This window comes from Anabas testudineus, chromosome 4 (assembly GCF_900324465.2).
Source record: "Anabas testudineus chromosome 4, fAnaTes1.2, whole genome shotgun sequence".
Lineage (NCBI taxonomy): Eukaryota > Metazoa > Chordata > Actinopteri > Anabantiformes > Anabantidae > Anabas > Anabas testudineus.
This window is the reverse complement of record NC_046613.1, coordinates 16606509-16632565: the sequence shown is the minus strand read 5'-3', so window position 1 is coordinate 16632565 and position 26057 is coordinate 16606509. Positions and strand designations below refer to the sequence as shown.

Below are 26057 nucleotides of genomic sequence, written 5' to 3'. Positions count from 1 at the left end.
TGTCAGTCTTTGTCTGCTCTGCCTGTGGATCTGATCACTGTTTTTGTCGAGCTCTCTCACTCTGTCTTATTCTCCCCTGTTCATGTTCACACCTTGTATTTCGTTGTTTTTTTCTCGCTTCCTCCAACACTCCTCACTCTCCGGAAACACACACACAGACACAGATGTGCACACACACACTCTCCTTCTCATCTTTTTTTTTTTTTTGAGGCCACACAGCGTTGCCCAACTAGAAGTATATGCACACACTCACCGACTACTGATTATCTTTCACACCCCACGCACACAACCACACACAGCGTAGTGGTGCAGTTGTCTAATTATATTCACTCCCACCTGGTGGGCGGAGGGGGACACCAACCCTCCCACCGCCTATCAACACTTTCTTTCTCTCTCTCCCAAACACCGTTTTGAAGACGAGCCCAGCTGAACGCATGATGTCATCTCTTCCTCTCACAGCCCTCTCTCTCTCTCTCTCTCTCTCTCTCTGTGTGTCTGTGTGCCCACTTCCATTTTCACTCATAAATCACAGTGACGACACATTTTTAATCAAACGAGAGAGAAAGAGATGGCTCAATGTATTCTTCCACCCCAACCTTAGTAATCCCTGTTTCGAGTTTTCTGCATGTTTGAATGAATTTGTGTGCGGGTGCACAAAACTGTGTGTATGGGTATAAAGCCTGTATGTGTGTGGACGGTCACCTGAGCTTATAGGCAGCTGAAGCATATTGAGTCAGTATTGCTATGTTTGTTGTACCAGAGCTAGATTTGACCAAAAAACTATGAAAATGTTAAATGTATAAACTACAGCATTAGTAAAAACTGGTTAGGAGAACGGAGTGAAACACAGCAGTCTAAAAGTGCATGTTCCTGACATCATCAGGAAGGCTGATTATAATTTCTCAGCGACCATTGAAACTGTAGTAAATTGCTGAAGTTATTAGATGTGTGAATACCATCTTGTAATATTAGTTTTTTGATTGATGAGGTGTGGGGTGATAAAGATGGCATCTTGGTGTTCAGTGTCCACACACACACACACACACACACACACACACACACACACACACACACACACACACACACACACACACACACCAGCAGACTAAACCTAAGCTAACTTTAGCTCTAACAGCTCTGGCAGTATTAACAATTGCAATTTTCAGTCGTGCTCTGTTGTTTTTGTTGTTGCTGGAGTTGATAAAGGCGTATCAAGAAACATCTTTTCCTGGAGGAGGGGAAGTAAATATTTTTATTTTAACTATTTCTTCTCATACTTCATGCTTAAAGTCTAAAAAGTAAATGTTTCAAAACAGAAAAGGTAAATTTCCACCCATTCCAGTGTTTACTTTCTTTACTTTCCTTGAATTCCACACAGTCTTGCAATATTTGTTTCTATCTCGGTCGGTGTTTTTGGATAGAGATGCAGGGTTATTGGTGAGCATTTCTTTCTGTTCCCTCCTTTTGGCCTGTCAGTGTCGACGACAGTAGCATTCTTGGCAAAGCACTTCTAATAGTAATTGGCCAGAACTTGCAGCGATGGGGTGAGAGGGTGTTTGATTATTTATATTCTTTTGAAGCTGCCAATTGGAAAAAAAAAAGAATCCCCTTAGTGACTAGCTCTTATTTTCTTGTTCTTGTTTCCTGTAGTATATTTCTTTGTGTCTTTTCTTTCTTCCTCACTCACATTTTATCTTTTCTACTCAAACTATGTTTAAGTCAATGCTGTCAAGTTAGTTCTGTCAAATTTTATTTCATCTTCACCCTGCTGTTGCGTGCTTGGCCCCGATGCTTTTCTCTATTAACAGTTTTTCTCTCAGATGAGAAGAAAACAAATCAATTTTTAAGTGAGTTACTGTCCTTTGGTGGTTTATGGGTTGATATAGGTTGGTTTGTCAGAGCTAGATAGAAATAGTTGAAAGAAACAGAAACTATTTTGCAATAAAAGTACAAGAAACTGTCTCACCTTCCTCTTAATTGGCCTTTAGAATACTTCAATCAACATTAAAATAGATAATCTTTCTCTGGCTATATAGGCGATTGCCAGCAAAGACACACATCCAAGAGTTTGCTACATTTACATTTAGTTCTTTGGAAAGTGCTTTTATCCAAAGCATCAAGTAGGGTACAAAGCAAGCAAAATATCTAAGCCAAGGAGAAGAACTATAAAGTAAAGTGCTCTGGGAAGAGCTGCTTCAGTTACATAGGGTATAAGTTGCATAAGTTTTTAAGGCTTTAAGTGCCGAGAAAGGTTCAGATGAGTTCCCTTTTCAGAGGAGGCAGGACGACCTTAAACCACATTGCTGATCACCAAGAGGTCACAGGACAGCACACGGTGGGAGACATCAGATTGGTAGAGAAAGAAAGTTGAGTGGGAAAGAATCAGAAGAAAATCCATCAAGTGTCCTTTATTTTATTGAAGTGTGTCTCAAAAAGCCATTTTGGTCAACACAAAGGTTCAAAAAGCTACTCTCAAAACTTATATAACTGCTCGTATCTCTTCTTTTATGTCATCATCTCTGTTTCCCAGTCTCTCCTCAGTAACATGCTCCAGTAGTTTGAACGTTGTTATATGAACACAGTTTGACAGAACAATGCAAGTGATTGAAGTGCTATTTTTTCCAGTAAAATGTAATTCAACACATCACCAAAGAGCAAGTTTGGATCTTCAAAGGTTTTTGAATCCTCTCCAAAGAAGGATTTTCCTCGATGAATGACCTGGCAGTCTGACGAACCTTCTTGCTTCTTTGTCAGACTTTTTTTGTGTGTATAGCATCACGTGGGCTTTAAATATAGAAATAGATACAATATTCGACTTTCCGTTTTATTTTCAATCGAGAGATAAACGATTTTGTCTCCATTTTCTTTATTTTCCTCCCTTTGTTTTGATTAGACCTAAAACACCTTTGGCAATTGGAGGTGTCCTCTTCATTTAATGAGCCAACAAGTGTCAATTGCCTCAAGTGAGTCTCCAAATGACACAAAATTGTTCCCATCTCACCTCCTCTGTGTGTGCTCTGTGAAATCAGACGCACTCCCCTCGATTTCTGAGGAATCAAGCTTGTTTATTTCCATTGTGCTGAAGGATACTTAGTGTCTTGTGCTTTTTACTTTAGCCTTCAACAATGGTTTCATTGGGACCAATTTGTGCATATTACAACTACGCCATTCTTTCAGAAATTAGGCTTTGCTGTGACAACGGTCTCGTTGAGCAAAGATTTTCACCTCCAGGTGCTAACATATACTGAGTTCTGGCCTGTAAAGCCTGTGCCCTGTGAGTTTTTTTGGGAATGCAATCAACATAAATGGCACACTGTATGATGTAATGGAAAAGAGTTTGCAGAAAAACATCCCCTCTTTACTCATTTCATGTACAACTGAGCCTTGAAATCTTGTTTTTTGTTGTTGTCTTTGAGCAAGTGAAAACTTTGCTGTGCTTTGAGAATTGTCTTGAAAGATGTCGTATTGCTTTTCAAGTAAGGTCTTTCTTCTCAGTTGTATTAGAATAATTTCATTTGTTACATGGAATTTCTTCAAAAAAAAAGGTCACGAGTATCCAAACAAGTAAAACTATTTTATCACCACTCCTTTCAATCATTTGATGAAAGGAAAGTGAGGGTTTAAGATCACGTTTTAAGGTTAGAAAATGTTCAGTTTTTAGTTGTGGGAACTGACTACTCAGTCCAGACAGCACAATTTCACTTTGTGAGTCACCCTAGCTGCCCCAAGAGCAAATCCCAATTAGCCTTCCTTCCTTATACTTTAATTGGGAAAGCAACTGTTTCATTAACCCTTAAGCTTGCACAGCGAAGGTGAAGGTTGCATAGGGAATGGAGCCTGAGCCAAATGTGGTCCGTGAAATACGGACGCAGCTTAGATTAGTTACGTTTTTTAAATTTGTTTTTAATTTTTTGGGCTGTTTGGCAGAGCTTGCATTCGTATTTCAAGCTCATTCAGACAGTTTCATACAGTAACACCCCAATATTGCAGTTTTTCCGCATTATTATGAGTAAAGTGTAATGTTCAAACACCTTCTCAGAGGGAAAGTGCTTATCTCCTAATCTGCATATTTACTTTATAGCAGTTTCTACAATATTCCACAATATTATGTTGCTAGATGTAGATGATATTATTTCATGTCAATTTAGGCCCCTGTTACAAATTAAGCCAAATATCAAAGATGATCTGATAACTGCACTTCTGACTGAATCACTGAAAAATTGTAAGCTTTCTTGCTCAAGATCAAAATCCTCATCTCTTTGAATTCAATGTTGGCTTATGTTGATGCCACCAAATTGTGTATCAGAGCTCAGCAACAGACGAACCATCTACTTTCTGTCTGTTCGCTCTTTCTTGTCTGGTTCAAGTTCTAGCAGCAGTTTGTGGGTCTTTGTTGGCAGTGGCTGTGTGTGAAAACCTCCAGACAAGACAAAGCAAGGCGGGTTTAGAGTAAAGGCTTGGTTTCCATAGCGATGGCGCTTGCCCAGGCAGCCTTTGAGAATTAGTCCTGATTGATGGGGCTTGGTTGTTTGGGCCTGGAGGGTGTGTGGTGTGTGCGCGACTAGAAGCGAGTGAGAGTTTGTGTCTATGCGTATGGTTGTTTGTGTGTGTGCCTGTTCATTCATCCACTTGAATGTGCATTTGGCTGTCTATGTATCTGTCTGTCTGTCCCTCCATCCCCTCATCTTCCCATTAGTCCATCGCCATGCAGGCTGGTACAGTTTAAAGTTAGGTCCAGGACTGACAGACAGGCGACCATAGCCGCTTGGTGGCCTGCTGAGTCCTATGAATACAGTAGCTGTTAGCTGGATACCGTAAATCTTAAATTTCAGAGGTCCACATGGGTACAATTAAACGTCAGCGCCATCTCTGTGAACTGATGGTTCTTAAACCTGAGACCTCAGGAGTGTAGAAATGCCTCAGAAGGTCACATTTAGTTTAAAAAAAGTTGGGAATGTTCAAAGTTTAGATTAGACATATTACAACATGATGTAAAGAAGTGAACAAATGCATAAAAAGATAAATTGCTTGACAATACAAAGTTGTGCCACTCTCTATTCATCATTTGTTTATTCCTAGGCAGTTAGCCTTGATAGTGCCCGTACAGTATGCGTGTCATGTGTCTGTTGTTTGGCTGATATGAAAATTAAATTTAATCTGGGTCAGGATTAGATTCACTCTGTCAACTGTTTTAAATTAGTAACACACAGTGGTTCATACTGCTCTCTTCTACGTTGTAAACATACCAAATAAGATTTTATCAGTCAGTATATATAGGCATTCGAGTGTTTATTGAGATAAAGTGGCGGTGAGGAAGGAAAAAGTTTAAATTGATGTCATTCTCATCTGTATCCTCCCTGTAATGACACTCTTTTCCCCAACTGCCATATGAGAGAAAGGACTAAGTGGAATCAGTTTGCTTATATGAGTACCACTAATAGTACCAAATGTTCTTTGTAGACATTGTTGGTTTAAAAAAATAAGGTCTCTCCGTGTTGTGAAAGATACCTATTTGTAGCAAGATGGATAACAAGTGCTCTTTTCCCAGTTCTCTGCCTTTCTGCAAACCACTGAATGGCTCTGCGTCATTTTGTCTCCCACTTTGCTAATTCAGTGGATAATGGCTCCTATTTATGAACTGAGAAGCTTTTCTCCATCAATTACTGTATTAGTCATAAAGGCAGACCCATCCCTCCTCTAACACCCCAAACGACAACATTAAAGTACTGTAAATGGAGCCATCTCATATTCACATACCCACCTACCACTCTCCACCACTTTATAATCACGATGATGGTGTATACCGCCTTATCAGGTCCAACAGAGGTAGCGGCCAGTAGCAGGTGGCTGCTGTATTAGCTAAACAAGCGTCTGTGGGCACAGTGTGATTTTATTTATTTATTTATTTCCCTGCTAGCCTGTCATATTTGCGTGGTTCTGTTCTATTCTCGGGTCCTTGTGAAGATAGCCGGGCCCCTGTTGCTGGTTATTTTAGCTTAGGCTATGTCCCCCTGCCAGGCAGATAAAGACGAGCCTTGTGTCCTTATCTGGGTAGTGCTGTACCTCAGTCTGTCCGAGGGAAGCTTGGGGAATAAAGGGAGACTTTGGTAGAATGGCCAAATGGTCACTGTAGGTGCAGTGTCCTTTCAATGTCATCTTTGGTAAAGCAACATCGGCCAATTTTGTGGAGACTTTACAACATACCTTACAGCAATAGGAGTTTATGCATTTTTAGAAAAGGTGACACCAGTGGCAGTCAAACCCCAAATGGCCTGTGCTCTCTGAAATACAGAGAGGGATAGCAAAGGACATTCTATATATTTTATAGTCTAAAAAAAAGATATATCCAAGCTTTATCCGCATTAAATATTTAGTGTACTGTAGAAATGTGTTAATCTTTATTCATTCTGCTTCAATCTAATAGTGTTGGGGGAGCTTTTATGAGATAAAGCTTGCAAACTGTAATAACAGGTATCACTGAACAGTAGTTTACATTAATAGGAAACTGACGCTAATACAGCATTGAAGTGACAAATAATATGACTTTAATGATGTTTAAAGATACTGATCCAAGTCAATACACGAAACACTGTGAATAGGCTTTTCTGTTGATAACATGGTGTCGTCTATGCCATCACTCATTATTTAGAATCGTTTAAGTAGTTTATGCCCTGATACCACTCAACCTTTTCTACCCTGCAATTACTGGTTGTATCGCAAAGTTCAGATTCCAAAAAAAAAAAAAGAAAGGCTTAAAGTCAATGGTAACTGGTAGCAGAAGGCCAGAGGCGCATAGCTGAGGAAAACTGGGAAAAAAAGGTTAATTACACTCATCAGAGTTCACCCAGTCACACGCTGCATACCTGTAATTGCACTATAATAGACATTCATAGCCCCGCAGCCAGTGGTGGGGGTGTTTGAACAAACATTCAGACACATCCACACCCAGTCATATTATACCACGTTAACCATACACACAGAGACGCATTCTAGTAACATTTTTACAACCATTCACTGTATCACCTTGAACACACGTTGAACACAATTTGCCTTTGATATCCCATACAGACTGACTCAATGAAGTGGATTGTTGATGTTGATGTTCATAGAAGATTTGTATGAATAAAAATGGAATCTGTGCTTGTACCTAACATGGGTTGGTTGGAAGTGAACCAATGCCAAAGATGTTGAAGTTGAATTTAATCATTACTGGATAATAGAATAACTGGATCATTCTAATAAAAGAGCAAGAGACGTATAAGTGGGGAAAAAAGCATGAGCTGAAGTAGAAACATGTCTAAATGTTATGGTAATTAATGGTGGTAATTATGCAATAAAATCATGCAGAATTTTATGGTTTATAGTGATGTGTATGAAACTTCACTTTAAGACATTTACGTGAGCAGTGAAGGCCAGAAATGAATCCAGTCGCAATTGAATTTGTCAAATATGAGCTTCACTACACACTTCTTATACACACTTAAACCTGTTTTCCTTTAATAGACAGTTTAAGTGGAGACGTAATACACAGCTGACAGTATCGGTATCATATTAACAGCCACTATAGTTGTGTGACTAAGTGTGGTTAAGTGTTCGGTGGCTTAGAAAGAAGATGTAGGAGAAGAGATTTGATGAGCTTAAACTACAAGTTAAGAATGAAAAATGAGAGAAATTTGATGAAATTTGATGAAATATTGAGCAATTTCTGTGCTGCTTTCCCTCTTTACATCATCTTTTTTTGTCCCTGGACCTCCTGCCACCTTCTCTTTTCTCCTCTTCCAGTCTTCGCTTTAGCACTGACCTCACTGCCGCCCCCCCCCGCCCTCCTCTTCTTGCCAGTCCCCTTTGTGTCGTGCTTTTTCATTTCATACGTTTTTCTTTCCAGCTGTTTTTGTTCTCTCTGTTTTTATATACTTCTAAAGGAATGCTGAAAACTATGTAGAGTACATTATAAGAACATTCTTATTCTGTCAGTAGTTAAATTCAGCTTGACATGCAGACAGGCACATTTATTGTTCGTCTCTCATTATATGAAGCAGGAGCAAAAGGGAGGCGAAGGTGACTGGGTGGAAATGTCGAGCGGTCCTGGGGAAAACTAATCAAAGAGTGCTGGCCTTCAGCAAAACCACTGCCACAGGCCTGCTCTCTGTAAATCCCCCTTCTTTCTCCACAGAGGGCACGTTGTAAGGAGAGGTCAAATGCAGAGGAGCTGTGTTGTGTAAAACTGTTTTGTGTAGGTTCAGAATGGAAATTGAGACTAAGTAAAACCCCAAAAGGGATCATTGTGTACAGAGGACAAAAAGAAGTAGGCCTACTTCTTGAAGCTAGAGGTGTACATGTATGTAAAGGGTTTAAAGACAAGATAAAAGCGGGATAAACATATTATATATGAGCAACCTGCACATTTCATTCTGCTATAACTCTCTCATCACTTCCAAACATGTGGCAGTACTGCTACATACATACTACTTCACCAGGGGTTAGTTTAGTTGGGTGTGAAGTCATATTTAAATACATGCTTTTATTGGGCTAGGAGGACAGGAATCAATTTATCCAACATTAAAGTGAGTGTCACCAAGTGTGACCTTTAATACTTATGAAAAGTGAAAGAGTTTCATTCCTTCAGTTTGGCTGACTCTGTGTGTTTTTTGTCAATGGCCGCCTCTCCAAGCCGTTCAGAATCCTGCTTTATTGTGTATGCCAATTTTACTTAAACCCATCATCAAGTTGAGGAAGATTCTCAGTCAGCTGGGGGAGGTTATCTGGAGGTTGACATATGGCAACTGGACACATTCACATTGCACTGCTTATCTAAAAAACCCTCTTCAGTCTGAGAATAGTTGGTTAGGGGACCCAAAATCAATCCTCCAGCGTAGTTTCATCACCTTTCCTTCAGTGTCATGACGCTCTCAGCTGCATAGTAGGCATCAAATTATCCAAGAACAAAGACAGAATCAAAGGAGGAGGACGAGTACCTTCTCTCATCTGCGCAAGGATATGGCATACTAAACATAGATGTTTTCTTTTTCTGCAATAATCCTGCATTCTTAACTTGTAAAATCAAGGTTAAGTGTGACCCACACAGCGAAACACACTTCAGCAGGGCAGGAGCATGTTTTGGTGTTATGCTAGGTTCAAGTGCAAATCCTTCAGAGAGCACACTAGTTAAGTTAGTTTGTGTATGCTGTAATATTTACATCAGCAATCAGAGATATTTAGAGCGTTAGTTGGGGGTGGTGAGATGAACTTTGTGCATGTGCTGCTGCTTTCCTCAGGCAGTACACTCACTCTTCTTTTCCTTTCCCTCATCTTACACTATTTCTCTTTGCCTCGTCCTCTCAACTACACTCACTTTCGATCTTACTTTCCCCAATAATGAATGCAGGAACTCTCCTTCATGTGTGTTTAGCAGTGCCTGGAGACTGGTGTCGGCCCATGGTCCCTTAATTATTAATTTGATGTTATACGCTAGCCGTTTGATCATCCCCACATATATGTATGATTCTGATTTAACGAGTTCCCCAGGAGTTTCTGTTTTCTTTCTTTCCTTTTTTCTTTCTTTCTTTCTACTGAGCTTGTTGTCTTGAACCTACTGCAACCAGCACGTGAACTAAAACTCCCAGCACAAAAATGGCTAACATTTCAAAATCAGAACGTTATGTTCCTTAAAAAAAAAAGTATAATCATTCTTGCAGGCAACAGTTGTTAGATGCACAGTGTCTCCCATCTGAGCTGCTGAAGTAATTTGTAGTGTTTTTGTGAAACATGGACTTTTAACAGTTGAATATCTGCTGCTGCTGTATGGGAAGTAACGTAAATTGGGATGCTATATGAGGAGAGACACAGAAATTTAAATCAACTTGGGTTGATTCTGCAAGAGTCGGACTAAGGACATGGCCCAGTAGCTAAAGGGGCTGCCCTGTAACAAAACATGTCAGCCACCACAATGGCCACCAGACCTCAGTGAGTTTGGTGTAAAATGTTCACCATCTATCTTTCGTGAGTTATCCGTTCATGCAGCATATGTCTATCTGATTGTCTCACTGTCCTGTCCATCATACTGCGTATTCTGCCCCTCTCCAAAGCTCAAGCTGGCCGTCTCCCTTACTTATCCAAGTCTGTCTTCTGCTGCAGAACACTGTGTGTGGGTGTGTGATACGGAGTGAGAATGAGATACAGAAGTGGTTGCAATAAGAGGCTAGTGTGGGTTTGTATGACATTAGAGCTGTTTGTCTGTGTGTGAATACGCACACACACACACTCAAGTAGGCATTTGGAAGTCTGTCCTTTCACAAATGTAATTATACTTATTTAATAGGAGCAGTGTCAGCTCCAGTAGAGCATCATTCATCTTGTGGTTTGTACTAATGTTGGTTTTCTCTCTGTCTCCTTCCATTTCTCCCTCGTCCCTCGTCTCGCTCTCTCCTCAGCACCACCACGGTTCACTAAAGTTCCAGTCGACCAAATTGGCGTCTCAGGGGGCGTGGTCTCATTTGTCTGCCAGGCGACGGGTGACCCCAAGCCGAGGGTTAGCTGGAACAAGAAAGGCAAGAAGGTCAACTCGCAGCGTATAGAGGTGAGTCCATGAGCACTGCTGCTCGGTGCCGCACTCTGCAGGTATTGGAGTCAACTTTATGCTTAGCATCAGGCCCTTCATGTCATCCTACTGCTGTGTAATGCTAAACTTAAAATGGGATCAATCCAGTAAAGCATAAGACAAAGTTGTTAAGGAGTCTAAATATGGATTTAGTTATTCTAAAGGGTTGTTTTTATGTCAAATCATAATAAAGTTTGGAAATTGTTTCTGAATTTCACAAGCCAACATTTTGCTCTTGCAACTTGTAGTAAATAGATATTAATACCCGCGTTCCACTGTTTTTAGCCTTTATTTGGCCACATGTGCTCTTTTTTTCATCATTCTACTACACAACATTCACATTACAAGCACGCTCTCGTGTTGCAGTTGGGTTCCCACACAGCCTTTTTGAAAAGGGTGTTTTCATATTCTTTCTTTACCCACACGTCTCTCAGATAGTTCCAGGCTATAACTGCCAATCTTTTCACCGACTGGCATCTCTAACTACTGAGTGATGTGCAGGTCCGCCCTTAGCTACAGTTACCCAGTAATGCAATAAAGACCCTCCTTGTCCTCCGACCTTGTCCTCTTTGCACTTGACAGACTCTGCCATTGTCACGGCCTTGTTTCCAGTGCTGCGTTTTTTTTTTTTTTGTTTTTTGTTTTTTTTTTCCTGCATGCAGCCCTGTCTGAGTGAATGTGTCTGTGTGTTATTCATGATGTTTGTTGTTCAGTTCTCAGCAGGCATCCCAGATGGCATCTCTAAAAGTCTTGATTGATGCTCAGTGTCTCTTAATTAAAAAGTTGCTTTCGTTAAAGATGAGTGCAGTGCGCGGAGATAGACACAAACACACTGCAGCGTGAAGACAACCACAGGGGAGGTGGCTAAAAAGCAAAAAATGACAACAACATCAACAGGGGAGACGCAGCATCTCAACGGAGCACAGAATAAAAAGACATTTAGTGTTTGTACGTTCTCTTCTTCTGCATGCTAAATGGAAAACAAAGCCAAGGGCATGAAGCAACTCGCCAGAACGGACGCTTCTTTTCCTCCGTTTAGCATGAAATAAAAAATTTGTGAAGGGGTTTTGAAGTAGTTATGATTTTTTCCTGTTCTCCCCTCTAGACAGCCGCTTTGATATTGATCACGACGCTGTGCTCTGCAGTGTTTTTAGCCTAATTAGCAGCTCAGCCCTGAGATGTGCAGCAGTGGAGCAGCGGGGCTGCAGAAGCCTCATTCTTGGATCTCAAAGTCGTGCTTTGCTCGGAGATCTCAGCTGTGAACCTTTTGTTCAGATGGTGTAAGGTCCTCTGTGGAAAGATAGATCTTGGAAGAGTATGTTTGCTGTGAGACAGGCTGGCCATCTCCTCTTAACACTCCATCCAAAATTAGAACACAAGAGATAAGCCTGGGTAACAACTGTTGTATGTTAAAAACAAGGGGTTTGTGAGGTTGAGATTCGTGCCGGAGGATACGTGGCTGCTGATGTTTAGGCAGATAAATCTTTTGGTTCTTGGAGTAGGCTCTCTACATTCAAACCATTATGGAGCTAAGGCCAGTTACTCTGAATGATTTCAACATGGTTTAAAGCAAAGGACTTTATGGAGAACAAAGGGCATGGTTACAAATAAATAAACATAAAAATGTGTGTGTGTGTGTGTGTGTGTGTGTGAGAGAGGATGTATGTTTCCTTATGATACTGTATTTATTAGGTCCAATGACTGCAGGAGAATAACATGATACCTTTATATGCAGCTATGTCCTGTAGCAGCTGCCTTCCTTTGTCTTTGGTTTTGGGTTTAGGATGGATATAGAGGGATCAACACAATAACCTTATACGTTAAACAATGAGAAGTCCAAATTAATTGTAAATCATTTAAACCTTATGTTTCATTAATAGTACAAAAATATGGTATTAATTATTACTGTGTTGCATCACTTTTTCTTTTAACAATACTTTTCCTTCACAGAACTGAGGAGAGCATTTGCTTTAGTTTTAAAAGCATCATTATGTATTTGATATTGCATTTTCGCTGTGCCAAATGTGTTTTCAGTGGGTGACAGGTCTGGACTGCAGAAAGTTGGCGGAAAGCCATTTAAACTGTTAGGTATCGTAGATAATGGCATTCCCAAGTCCTTTGCAAAATGTTATTCTTGTTGTTGGAATATTAGCCCACTCAGTCTATTACAGATTGGTTTTAATATAATATGCTAATACATGGCTTCAATTGGCTACTTATGGTGCAAGGTTCTCGTTTTTCCGTTACATCTGTCTAACCTAACTCTATCCCTTTACCCCACAGACCATTGAGTTTGATGAGGGTGCCGGCGCTGTACTGAGAATCCAGCCTCTTCGAGCGCCACGTGACGAGAACATCTACGAATGCGTGGCTGAGAACAGCGAGGGTGAAATCACCGTCAATGCCAAGCTGTCCATCATCCGAGGTGAGTCTTGCATTATGAAACGGTGTGCAGAGGGGTAACTACAAAATAAATCATTAAAGTGGACATCCGTGAGCTCCTCAGACTTTTTTTTTATGACGGCATCTTGCCTTGGAGTTTTTTGAACTGCACTTGCCAGCGAGTAAAGGCTGTACTTTGAAGTCTTTTCATTTGGAACTTCTCGAGGTAGTGCCCCATAATTTCTCTGGTAAGCCATTTCGACTTCAGCTGTGAGAGCTGATTAGCTGGGTTGTTCTGGATTTATCCGTTTGCTGTCTTACATATTAAACAATATTTCAGATTCATGCGTGTTTCAAATTGTACAATATGGATTTAGCTTCTTTCATCTTACATGCTCCCTTTTATCTGATCTTCACATACGATTTTCCTATATAGAAACTAATAAAACAAGAACAACTACCTTCTTGAGCTTCATTGGTACAGACTTATTTAGAAACATTTGCATTCATGCCATTGTATACTATGTAAGATAAGGTATTAGTGTTACAGGAATCCTCAGTAGAGAAGTCAAATTAACATGTGAACAAGTCTCTTCTTCTGCATCTGAGATTGTTTTTTTCAAAGCTTTCATGCAGCCACACACCACAGCCTGAAATAGATTCAGATTTACAGAAACAGTGTGTGTGTGTCTGTGTGTGTGTCTGTGTGTGTGTGTCTGTGTGGAGGCCGTTCACCCATAGACAGGACACAACAACTGGCCGATGTGTCTGGAGACATACACACATTCATGCACATGGGAAATAAAAATGACTGTAAGAGGTGTAGATACAATTCAGTATAGCCGAACTTTGTGGACCTCTTTTGAGTGGCTCCAAGAGGGCAAGACGGAGCAAGCATGTGGTCATACACTGTTTTCCTCTCATTCTACCTGTCTCTGTCTGCCTCACAAACATAGAAACACACACACACACACAGTGCCTTCTCTCTTCTCTGTTCTCTCCTGCCACCATCTGCCATGTTTCCAGGGCTGGATGAAGCTGAGCTATTGCTGGCTGACTGGCTAGCCCCTCCTGGCTGGAGGTGGGGGTGGTGTGTGGTGGTGGTGGCATTGGACCAGGAACTGGAAGCCTGGTCCAGCATCCTGGGTTGGTTATTGTTAGCAACAAACCCCCCCCACCCACCCTGGATGGATAGTGCTGGGTTATATGAGAATGTGAGTTCCTTTAGTGCCATTCAAAATGTTTCTGCAATTAGGTCCTGAAGCTTTGAAATTGCAAGTTAGGTTCATATTTGTGACAGTTTTACTCATTCCATTGCCTGGAGTCATGTACATGAGGTAATTATGTGAGACACTCCACTTTTGTGTTCTGTCATTTGGCACTTTAGTAATGTTTACTGTTTATATAGTATTTAAGAATCTAATAGGAATTAAACATCATTAGTTCCATACTTAAAATAATTACATTTAACTTTTTCTTAAATACTAGGCCAATTAATAACCAACAACCAACAAGTAATTAAAAAAGCTCACCAAAATTTAAATCTACGAGCCGAGGCATGCACGCAATGTAATGTGTGCAGTAGTGTGTGGATTTGACTATGTAAAAGGGCACAGGGCAACCCCAGGGCAGTCCACAGGAGCAGAAGGAAAATGAAAAGTTATTGGAATCAGCCTGACGAGGTTTTCTCTAGAGCCCCGAGGAAGACAGCAGCGCTGCTGCCTAGGCAAGAGCCAGCACCCAGGGATGAGAGTGTGATGATGGAGGGTGAAGGTGCAAGATGAGCAGTAGAGAAAGAAGAGAGAAGTACATTCTGTCTGTTTTCCATCGTTAATGAGGTCTGGCCTATGCATTAACCCATCAGCATGAGGAAGGAGACAGGAAAAGATATAGGAAGAAAATGGGGAGTGAAGAGACTGCATAATTTGAAATTTATAAAAGGAAATGTGAGGATGGAAAAAAGTGATTACTGTGAAGTAAAAATGAGAAAATTCAGGTGGAAATGAGGAAAGAGAATGCAAGTAGCGACGGAAGTGGAGGAAACGAAAGGAGCAAAAAAAAAAAAGGATAAGAGTTGGCCTAAGATGAAGGTAGACAACAGGGGGCGGCGGATGATTGGCAACGTAGCACAGGTGAGGAAGACAATAGGCGAACATGGGTTGTTGGAACAGGGGCAAAGGATTATGGGATATGGAACAAGGCACAAGAGACACATCGGCAGTAAACAGATGGGTTGTGGTCTGGGATCGAGAGAGGGAGAATATAGGTCGTCACGATGGGTGACTTGGCCGGAGAGCCGTGGCACACATTTGAGAGAAAATACAGCTGCACACACACACACACACACACACACACACACACCCAACTATGTGCGTTAACAAACACAAATTCAAACAAACACGCGTCTTATAAAGTAGTGGGCGAGTCATTCTCGCACACAACCCACTGAACACACACACATACACACAAAAAAAAATCACCATGACTGTCAGAGTAAGAGCAAGAAAGATTCCATGTGGACGTGTATAATGACTGTGGACACCGGCTTTCTCTGCCATAGTGTGATCTCAGATTTCATCTGTCATGACAGCAGGTGGGCTTTGTTTAGAGTATGAAAAGAATAAGACCACAGAGTCTTCACCACACACACACACACACACACACACACACACACCTTTTACTTTACTTTACACTACTACTACTGCTACATTCACTAACTTACATATTCTAAAACAATCAAATATGTGACAAAAATACACATTCATACAGTACGGACATGCAGACCAGCCCTAAACTCCATCTCTGTAGTCTTTTTTTTTATACTATATTTTGACAATGACAGAACACTGCCTTCTCCCCCGTTGACTCTCTGGTGTTTGTGTGTGTGTGTGTGTGTGTGCGCGCGCCTGGGTGCGTGTGTTAGTAGTAATGGCAGTGTGCGTTTAGCATCGGCTGTGACACCTCCTTGGCTGTTGCTCCACCGCCTCAGCTGAATACCTAAGATGGGGGCCATCTGGCTCTACTAAGATTTGCACACAGTCCTCTGGGAGTCCTTGGAAAAGGACCGACAAGCATATGAAGCACACTCTTGAGACCTGCCACAAGTTGCAGCGTGCTCTTTTTTTTAAAGCAATGGTACTTTTTTTTTATGTTTTTAAGATTTTCTTGTGGTTTTTTTTTGTTGTTGTTGTTTGTTTGTTTTTTGTTTGTCAGGCAAATGTTTTACAGTGTCAAAGGGAACGTAGGTTGCCACTGGTTTTCAGTGGAGTACTGTCAGCTCATGCTGTTGTGAGGAGATCATGTGGAGTCCTGCTGCTTTGTGTGCTTGTCTTGTTGACTGCTGCAGTTTTTAGCCTTCTGATTACGGTTGCAAATAGATTCTCCCCCGAGGCATCCCAAGGAGCCAAAACTGTGATTGACGATATTTGATCTGATATTCAATGTTTTTTTTTTTTTTTTCATTTAAGAAAAAGTTGTAAATATGATGTGTCTATTCCTCTGTGGGGAGATTCCATTGAACAGATCATAGGGGAGGCAGAGCTGCTCTTAAAACAAAAATAATCATGTCGGTTGAGTAAAGCTTTAGTGGTGAAGCCATAGGGTTTACGGTGTTCTGCTGAAGGAACATTCAAATAAGCTCTGGGCTGTTTGAACCAGCATGCCCCAGAGACCTCTGATATAGAAACACACTAACAGTCCGGCTTAGCGGTCTTTATATATGTGCTTGGCATAACTCTCCAGACCTAGCCGTGACCTTTATTTGCAGCTGTGCACCTGTGTGCATGCACATACGGTATAGAACAAGTAAGTATGAGCTTGGTTAACGCATATGTGTAAAAGGAGTCTGTCGTGATGACTTTGATTTTAGATTATCAGGCATTTTGTTGTCATACTACACACAGATCCAGACATGTGCTGTTTCATTTGCTGGTTTTAAATAGACTGGAAATTCCAACCATCTGCTGCAGAGCAACTCTGTGCTGGTCATGGCCAGGTTTTGGAGTGTACCCACTATTACCCATAGGCAAGTGGAGCATAGTGTGCCTACTGTTTGATCAGGGTGTCTGCTAATTGGCTGCTGCCTTTGCTGAAGGAGCAGGTAATGGTGAATTTTAATATGTGTTAATACATGCACACTCAGTTCACAGATAAAGCTTGGGGAGTTCTCGGTGCCTTTTTTTTTTTTTACGGTAGATGGGTGAAGAAATGGTGAAGCAAAGGTGCAATAATGAGATTGAACAGTGCATGGCAGCAAGAGGGGAAAGAGAAGTGAAGTGAAAGAATCTGAATTGAACAGACGGTTAAGGAAACGGAGACCAATCAACCTCTCGAACCAACAGAGACTTCGGATCAAGCCTTGTGACATTCTATTTCCTAATTTTACCTTCGCTTTCTGTGCGACATCCACCTTTTTTCAGTCTCTCGCAAGCAATATATCGTGTTTTAGGCTGGGATCCATATTCAGATACTTTAATCTAGGTTGGGCTAGAGCACATACAGCAGATTGTTCCTCTGAATGGGCAACAAATAGTTAAATTGAAGACGATCCTATACTGCAGACTAATTTACTTTATGACTTCTTTATTGACATAATATTTCACCTAATTCTAAAAAGTATTTTTCCCCAGTGAGAAATGCCTTGAATACCTGTGATTAAAATGACTGGAATGGGAAAATACTAGGAACTCTTTCTCTCTGTATAATAAGAGAAAGAGAGCAACAAAATTGAATAAAGTTAAACTCACATTCTATTAGGTAATGTTATGAACCGTTCCATCTTCACAGTTTGTGAGATTGTTTGCGGCAGACGTGCGTGTGATGCAATCTGATTTCGAAAATTGTTTTGTGTTTTAAAAGCCTGCATTTGGGCTAAAACAGAGGAACCGTTTGAGAACAGACAGACGTGATAGAAAGAGAGGGGGTGAGAAATGAATTTCTCCTCCTTGCTATTCATTTCATCAGGGCTCCCTGTACATATCTAACTAGCACAAACACATTTGAATATCCCCCTTGAGTTCATTCATGACCCCTTGGGTTTTTGTAACTTCTTAAAGCTGCATTTCACTCGGTAAATGGTTGTTAGAGTGAAGGAAATACAAGAACTTATTTCTCCACAAACGTACAAAGCTTATTTACTTATTCATTTACTCTTGTTTTGTTTTTTTGGCATTTACATATTTTCGACACTGATTTGCTCCTGGTCAGTTTTCCTTCTGCCTTTTCCTCTTTGTAGTGCTAATGTTGTGGTGTAGAAGGGTGGAGTGCTTATTCTATGTTCTGTTTATTTTAGCGGGAGAGGTGAGTCCAGGGCATCGGACAGGCTGGATGAAAAATTAATAAGACACATAGTGAAACACGAGCAGGTGTGTGTGCATGGATATGAGAGACGGGGAGAAAGAGTTTGTTGCCGATGTCAGTGTAAGTATGCATGGCTGACAGCTGGTGTGCGACAGTGTTTGTGTTGTGTTTAAGTTCATTTTTTTAAATGTATTTTTTGAGTGTGTGTGTGGAGGAAAGAAAGGGGGCAAACATAGAGGGAGAGAGCCAGCAGACAGGCAGGCTGTGGCCACCCCGTAATGAGATAGTGAAGAATCAGCTTGGCAGTATCGGCAACAGATCTGGCTGTTCTTCGTCTTCCTGTCTGCTTGCCTCTGAGGTGACCCTTTGCCCTCTTTCGCTAGTCTCCAAACACCTGTAGTGAGAGCAAGTACGATAGCAGAAAGAAATGCAGCCAAAGAGTGGCGGGAAGGTGAGCAACTTTTGGTGCACTAGTGAGCTCAAGACAATGACAGCAGTGTTACTAGCAATGGAGACCTTGCATAAAAGCGTACTGTGTATTCGCTACGTTCTCGATTCATCAATCCCTTGTTAGGTTTTTAACATGCATGTGGATGAAACCACCAAAGAGTGGCGCCTGGACTGGCCTGGACCTATCTCGCGTCAATAAGACCACACTGAGCTCCTGTGCGTGCTAAGGTTACTGCCAACTGCATTTTCTCTAGCATGTCCCTGACAAACAAGTCAATTCTCATTCCCAAGCGGCGCTCACCGCCTCCACCAGTAAGTAATACATCTGTTGAGTGATGTTAAGATCTACGCCCATCAGTGGAGGTTACCTGCTCACACTTAACCCGTTTTTGCATGAGGCGCCTGTTATCGGTCAGTCGGTGCAAGCAGTGATTTTACTTGCAAATGGTAAACGGTACACTCTCCCTTTGTGTGCACAACCACACTGTATATAAACTGTTTGTATTGATATTTCATTCTTACATTTGTGCAGCTTATTTATTTATATATATATTTTTGTGTGTGTGTGTGTGTGTGTGTGTGTGATGGTGCTCTTGAGGTGCTACTTGTTGATTGTTTACCTGTTAGTGGTGATGCATTAAACACAGGTAGGCTCGGAATAAATCAATAGGTGAATGTTCACTATGGAGAAGCCCCTGATTTTTTTTATTTTTATGGAAAGTTGAGACATTTCTTTTGTTTTACCTCAGAAATATTCCCTTTTCAGTGCTTCACTGACTCCAGCACATCATCTCCACTCATGGAAGATATCGCTTTACTGACCTTTCACCTTTTTCCTTCCTTTGTTCTGCTTCATACCTCCATATTGGTATTTCTTTACCTGCCAGATTACTACCAGCTTTCTATGTTTCTCAGTCCTTGTAAGAAAAAAAAAAAGTTCTATCCGGAGGAAATTCACTTAGATGAGAATTTATGGCCTTTGAATCCTTTGATCCTGAGAAGCTGTAATGCAGTAATCATGTGTGATTGGAGGATGAAGAATGGGGAACAAAAGCTGAGTGGTAGTAAGAATGATAAAAGAAAAAACAAAAAACAGAAAGAGCGAGAGAAAAAATAGGTAGTCCTGACGGAGCAGGATAAGTGGAAGGAGCTAGCCTCCAGCCAGAGGTGACTGGCTCCTGAACTCTCACCATCAATTTCATATATTTACTGCGCAAGTAGAACCACCCTGGTCACCCTGGACATCTGGCCGCAGAGATTATAAGACAGTGGGGTAGAGATGAAGAGAGAAGGAAATGGACAGCAAGTGGGAAAAGAGAAGCAGGGTCTGGCTGATTGGTTTATTACTTCCTAGAAGGTTTAGATAAATGGATCCTTTGTCACAGCAACGAGTCGGCCAGCAGACTAAATTGAAAGATCAGTGTCTCTAAGACGCTTTTTTAAGGATAAGCGTTCACCGGTTTGATAGTCTCAGTGATTCAGCCTGTGGCAGAAGATACCGCTATCAGGTAATTTTCATAATCTGCTCCTTAATGAGAAACCAACAGTGGGAAAGCAGAATTCTTTCTTCTCTTTTTCTTTAAAACAGTCGTCTTCCATGTGGAAAAGCATGTGTGATTTAAATTTGTAGTTTGATCTGTGGCGCTGAAGGTGTTGGAAAACAGCACTACTTTCCTATACTTCTTGATGCTGTTATATTTTATCAAAGCTGTGCTACAGTAGTAATTCAGTATATATATATATTTTTTTTTACATAATTGACAAAATGTAAATGAGCTCTCTGCAATTCTGGAGTTAATAGTTAATAAGTAGAGTTGAACAAACAGGGCAGTTGGACAGGGAATTTACTTTTCCTGCAGCAGTTTAAAATATATATATATATATGTATAATTTGAAAAGACCACAGAGCAAAAACACCCATACCAATAATAGTTATTGGATTTTGAGGCTATGCAAAGTTTACAATATAAAAGGAACATGTAGAATCAAATAAAAGTGTCAGTATGAATCCAGTAATAGTGTGCAGACATCAGGACAGCTATGCAAAGTATACTAGGATCGCAGTTTAGCACTACATCAAAGCAGTGAATGACAGCTGGGAGAAAGAAGTGGTTCCTGTGGAAATGGTGTGAATGACGACCTTTGGAGTGGCTCAACTCATGCATAAAGACAAGCAAGGGGTTATGGCCTGGGCCACCAGCTCCATGCATATACATGAGCCAACAGCCCAGGTGACTAAAGTCGTACAACGCAGAGGTCATGCTGTGGGCCCTGTAGGATTGACAGAGTTAATAAGACTGAAAGCCCTGCATGCTTCGCAAGTGTAGTGTGTACGCCACCTGTGGTAAAAGTTGGATGCAAAGCCTAACATCTCGATTATCAGTATTTCTTCTGTCACTGTTGAGGATACACGTCACAGTACAGGGACGAGAAGATTGATGTTTCAAGCATGCCATGTATCACAGTGTGTGAGCAAAAGAAATCTTCTTCTAAAACCCAAGACTTTATTTTATGACTGTCGTTAGGCTATCGACCTTCTTAGTGAGATGTGAGGTGAACTCATCAGAGGGACAAATAAAGAATAAGTATGTGAAGGAAATGGCAATCAGAGAGAAGCCAGTTGGAAGATGCTATCCAGGACTTCTTTGTGATTATAAAGCTTGTGTTCTGGAGTGAAGCCCGGATCCTACTGGCTTCAACAGCAGCTTTTCATATTTAAAGAACATTGTGCTTCTTGGCCCTTAAAGGGCAACGCTGCATCCAACATGTGTTGTGTTGCCCACAAACCCATACACCCAAATTTTCTCTGTTGAAATACATGGAGTTTAAGCATCACATCTCCATGGGAATAGGGATATCACTGGGTTGTTGACTGACAGGATATTTCTTTGCCTTTGGCACTCTATGCTCTGTATGTTATTATTATTTTCAATGTTTGCTTTCAGTGACAGAGGAGAAAGTTTGACCACACACCAATTTCTTTGTCAGACGCTACTTTACGGCTCGAAATGATGGTGAAATTGCAGCTGTGGTCCTCTGACCACTCTTCATCCCAACAATCCTGCCTGCAAACCCGCTTATCAGCATTCTACCCACAACCTCTCATGCTAAGTGACTTATTTATCCAACCCTCCAAGTGTTCTTGCCCTGATGGTGGCCCCCAGCCTTTGTGACCCTTATTGCCATGTCTGCTTGTCGTCTCTACATTTAACAGTGACATTAAGCAAGCATGCGCTGAGCTAATGTCCCAGCAAGTCGGTAATCTCACACACCCCGTCCTCACCTATCCTCTTCCTCTAAATCCTCTTGCAATTATTGTCAGTCTTTGCTTTGAGGCTTTCGGTTAGATTTGTCGCTTTGGCAGGAACGGCACAGTGCAGCAGCTCAGGCCTCCCGATCCGTTGTTGTTTTGGCCTCTAGTTGCTTGGCCAGCGTAGAGAGGCCTTTGCTGCACGTCAGGAGTTCCATGTCTTGATTTTCCAAAACACATAAACACTGTTCACAAATGGAACCTGCAGTTCTGCAGATGTCTGTGTAGAGCAGTGGCCTTGTCATTTTGGTCTTTCATTTTAAATAAATCTATGCTATCAGGACAATATTATTCCTCATAGCATAACATTTATGCTATTTACCGCAGACTTGGCACTGAGTTTCACCAGATGGTGTTGAAAAAACTTGACTTCTGTGAATTTGCATACTCACAGTTATTACATATGCATATCACAGCATCCACTGGTCCACCTTCTCTAAGTTTAACTGTTAATAAGCTAAGACAAGTTGACTTTACACATGCTTATAACATTTTTATCACTTTAAACAGAGATTTAAAATGTTACTAGGTTACTAACCGATTTCATGAAAACCCCCTTTGATGACGACACCTTTTCAAATTGCACGTTACACATGCTATTACTCACAGCATGTTTCAGTCTACGTGGATCAAAGGTTGAATTTTAGAAACCTGAGCTGAGCTACAATTGAATGAAATGTTATATTGTACATTACAATGTATACAACACATTCAACAGTTAAACAACATAAGGCATATGGCAGGCCTGACACTCTACACTACATGGTTGCAAAGTGCCCCCCCCCCCCCCCCACACACACACACACACACATACACACACACAGAGTCGCCCTCTCCCGAACACAAGCCCACACACACTGACAGAGACACACATGCACACACAAAGCCACCCACCACTAAACCAGACCTGACTGGTTGATGTTTCTCTACAGTGAGGCACTTCCTTTAATGGCCCCGGCCTCATCTCTTGTCTCTCCTGGAGTTTGCCTGTCTTACCCCAGACGCCTCGGGAGCCTGACAAGAAAAAGAGAGAAAGAGAGAGAGAGAGAGAGAGACAAAGATAGAGGTTGAGGAAACTCGATAAACTTCCATTGGCTGAGGCGGATAAACAAAATATTTTTTTCCCTTTTATGTTTTTTTTTTTATTTAATCCACCTCTTCCCTTTGCAGGTGGGGGATCTTTGGAGCTGCCCCAGACAATTACTCCTCTCTCTTGTCTGAGCCTTGTCTATCAGGGCGGCTTACCACATCACCTATATAGTACGTTTTACTTTCTAAGGCACGACTCTGGGTTCCAGCAGTTAAAACCATAAACAGACAAAGACAGCATGTCGTTATTGAAGAGAAACATGTTAGAAATCTTTTTCATCAGCTGAAAAACATGCCTACAAAGATATTAAAATATCACTGTAAATAAAGAATGATGCAATTTTTACTTGCATTAAAATAGAGTTAAGTGAGAGCAAACACTTGCATTAAAGTTGTCTTCTGTTCATGATTCAGCAGTTAAGAAGTAAAGGAGATAGTTGGTGTTCTGATTTAGTTGGTGCTTTCAGATTATTATTACTTTTTTTGCTTCTATTTTTATCTGTAAGCTTCTGCTATAAGCCAATGATACACTTCAACCACAAGCTACAAATGAAGAAAAGCAAATGGGACAAATAATATGAAGATAATTTAAGAGAGCAGGTATTGGTTATTATGTTAAAACATTTACAAGTAACTAAAAAAAAGTACCATCTACTTTGATGAGTGAGCCTTGTGTTCCCAGAGTATAGCAGCTTTTGACATTGTGTGGACAAAGAGCTTATTTGTCTTCTTTGCTTATAATGGACAGGAAATGATCCTCTAATGCTACTTGTTATAATCCTGCTCAGACTGTAGGTTTCCTGACAATCTCTATCTATAATCATTGATTCAGTTCTAGGTATTTGCCATTAATTCTTGTCTTTCTTTATTTTTTACTTTTCACGTTTGATCAAACACGATTCGAGCATTTACCTGTGCTGGTTCCTAACCCTTTATTCCACAGAATAAACCTTCTTTTGGCTGGTACTGCTGTGTTCTCTGGCAAACACACTGTCTACTTGTTGTTTAGTTAAGTGCTGGTGATAGCTTTATGAACGTAGCCTAATATGGACTGTGTTCAGACTTCAGAGGTGGTGTGGAAAGTGTTTGCAAGCTGCAACAGTCAGTCAGTTTGAATGCCAGACTAAAGTTATTGTCACGCTCACATACTGTATTTACATTTTAGCCATCTATCCATTTAGCCACATAAAATGTAGGGCAAACAGCAAGGCACGAAGACAGTGTAATGGAACGCCAGCTGCCTCATAAACAAAACAAAAAACCTTTTTACAACATATTTGTGCTATCTGCATATATAAATCATGAACCCCCCACTTTGTACAACAATTGCTTCTTTATCGGTCTGAGAAACCTACAGGGCACACGTTATTTACCTTAAATTCTGAGGAAAACTGCTTGCCTACAATGTATGTGAACCGCTAACAAGAAAAAGCAAATAGATGCGTTATTTGTAGTCAGAAAGCTGATCCAACAAACTAATTTGCTGTGCAATATGCAATCCTGCGAGCTTCTGCCTCACTTGCAGCATCTCTCTCTCTCTCGCCCTCTCTCTTCTCTCTCTCGTGATTTGTCACCTCTCTGTCCCTCTTCCTCTTTCTCTCATCTGGTTTCTGTTCTGTTTCTCTCAGGTTGTATTTCTGGAGATGTGGATGTAAATGTTGCCCTTGGTGGCTGGTTGTACAAGGTGTGTAGAATACCAATGTGATGTTGGACGTCTTTTCGGGAACAGAGCAGAGGGGAAGAGGTTGAGTGCTGGCTGTATAATAACCATTATTCAGCTGAGATGGCTATCCGGAGAGGGCTATCGGTGCTGGGGACAGAGACACTGTGATTAGATTTCCCCTGTGTTGCTATTCTTCTCTGTCCCTGGATCTCTCTGTGTCACTGTTCCCGTCTTCCTTTTTATATTCCTCAAGAAATTCAACAAGGATCTTACTGGTTATAGAATTCACTGAATGTCACAGAACCTCTTGGCTTTGTTGGAAGATGTACAGTACGTTTTGCTGTATAATAATCATCATAGAGTTCGGCAACCACAGAAAAGCAAATGAAAAGTGAGTCAGGCTCTTCTGTGGTTTAGTTGTAATAAAGACCAAAAGTTTACACCTGGTTTTATGTTATTTTCTGCAACTGATGGACTTAAGCTTTTCTTCACAGCAAAACAAAATGCAGAAAGGGGAAACAGTATTACCTGTTTTACAGCATAAAGAATATATGTTCATGGTTTTGAAAGCACCCTAATTTAGTAGGCATTTATTTGCATTGTTACTTTTTTGTTTAAAGCAGTTGGTTCACATTTGTGCTGGTCACTTGTAGGCATCATTATAATTCATGATCATTCTACCTTAATACAAAACTTGAGCAACAATGGTGCCTATTTGAGAAACTGTGTTTGGATTAGGATCTCAGCCGACTAGTGCTTAACACGCGTGCATGTATAAAATAATCATACAGATATTTGCGAATCAGACCAGTTTTGCCCTATACACATATTAAAAGATTGTTTAAAGACACAGTCCCTGAAGAAGATAGACTTTCCAAAATATCCCAGTTGGAGCTCAGCTGCATCCTTTCTCTTACAGGCAGTGTAAGAGTGTGTGCACTATAGCAATGAAACTACATTGTGTAGAGTCTGAGCAGCTGCTTCTGTCCATTAGTTAAAACATCTATTTATTCAGTCCATGTTTATGTGTGTGGAAATTCACTCAGTATTTTTCCTTCTCTTGATCATCCTCTCTTAACCTGTTCACTTTCTCCCTCTCTCTCTTTCTATTTCTCTCTTTCTTCCTCTCACTCTCCCAGCATTCCCCCTGTGGTATTAATGCCCAGACCTGCTTTAAGGCTGTGTCTCTATGCTGTGGCGCTGGGTAATCAGTTAACCTGATTACGCAGCTGATGAAATTAAATCATTTCAGTAAGTGAAAATAATAA

General features: G+C 40.9%; 1 protein-coding gene across 7 annotated transcripts in view; it reads left to right on the top strand.

Annotated features, from left to right (window-relative positions):
* ptprsa (protein tyrosine phosphatase receptor type Sa) overlaps positions 1-26057 on the top strand; it is a 194313-nt gene that overhangs the window by 82864 nt on the left and 85392 nt on the right. For all 7 annotated transcript variants that reach the window (XM_026344822.1, XM_026344828.1, XM_026344826.1 and 4 more), the window contains 2 exons: positions 10431-10576; positions 12881-13022. In XM_026344822.1, coding sequence (XP_026200607.1) covers positions 10431-10576; positions 12881-13022 — 288 coding nt within the window. The remainder of the gene's footprint in view (positions 1-10430; positions 10577-12880; positions 13023-26057) is intronic.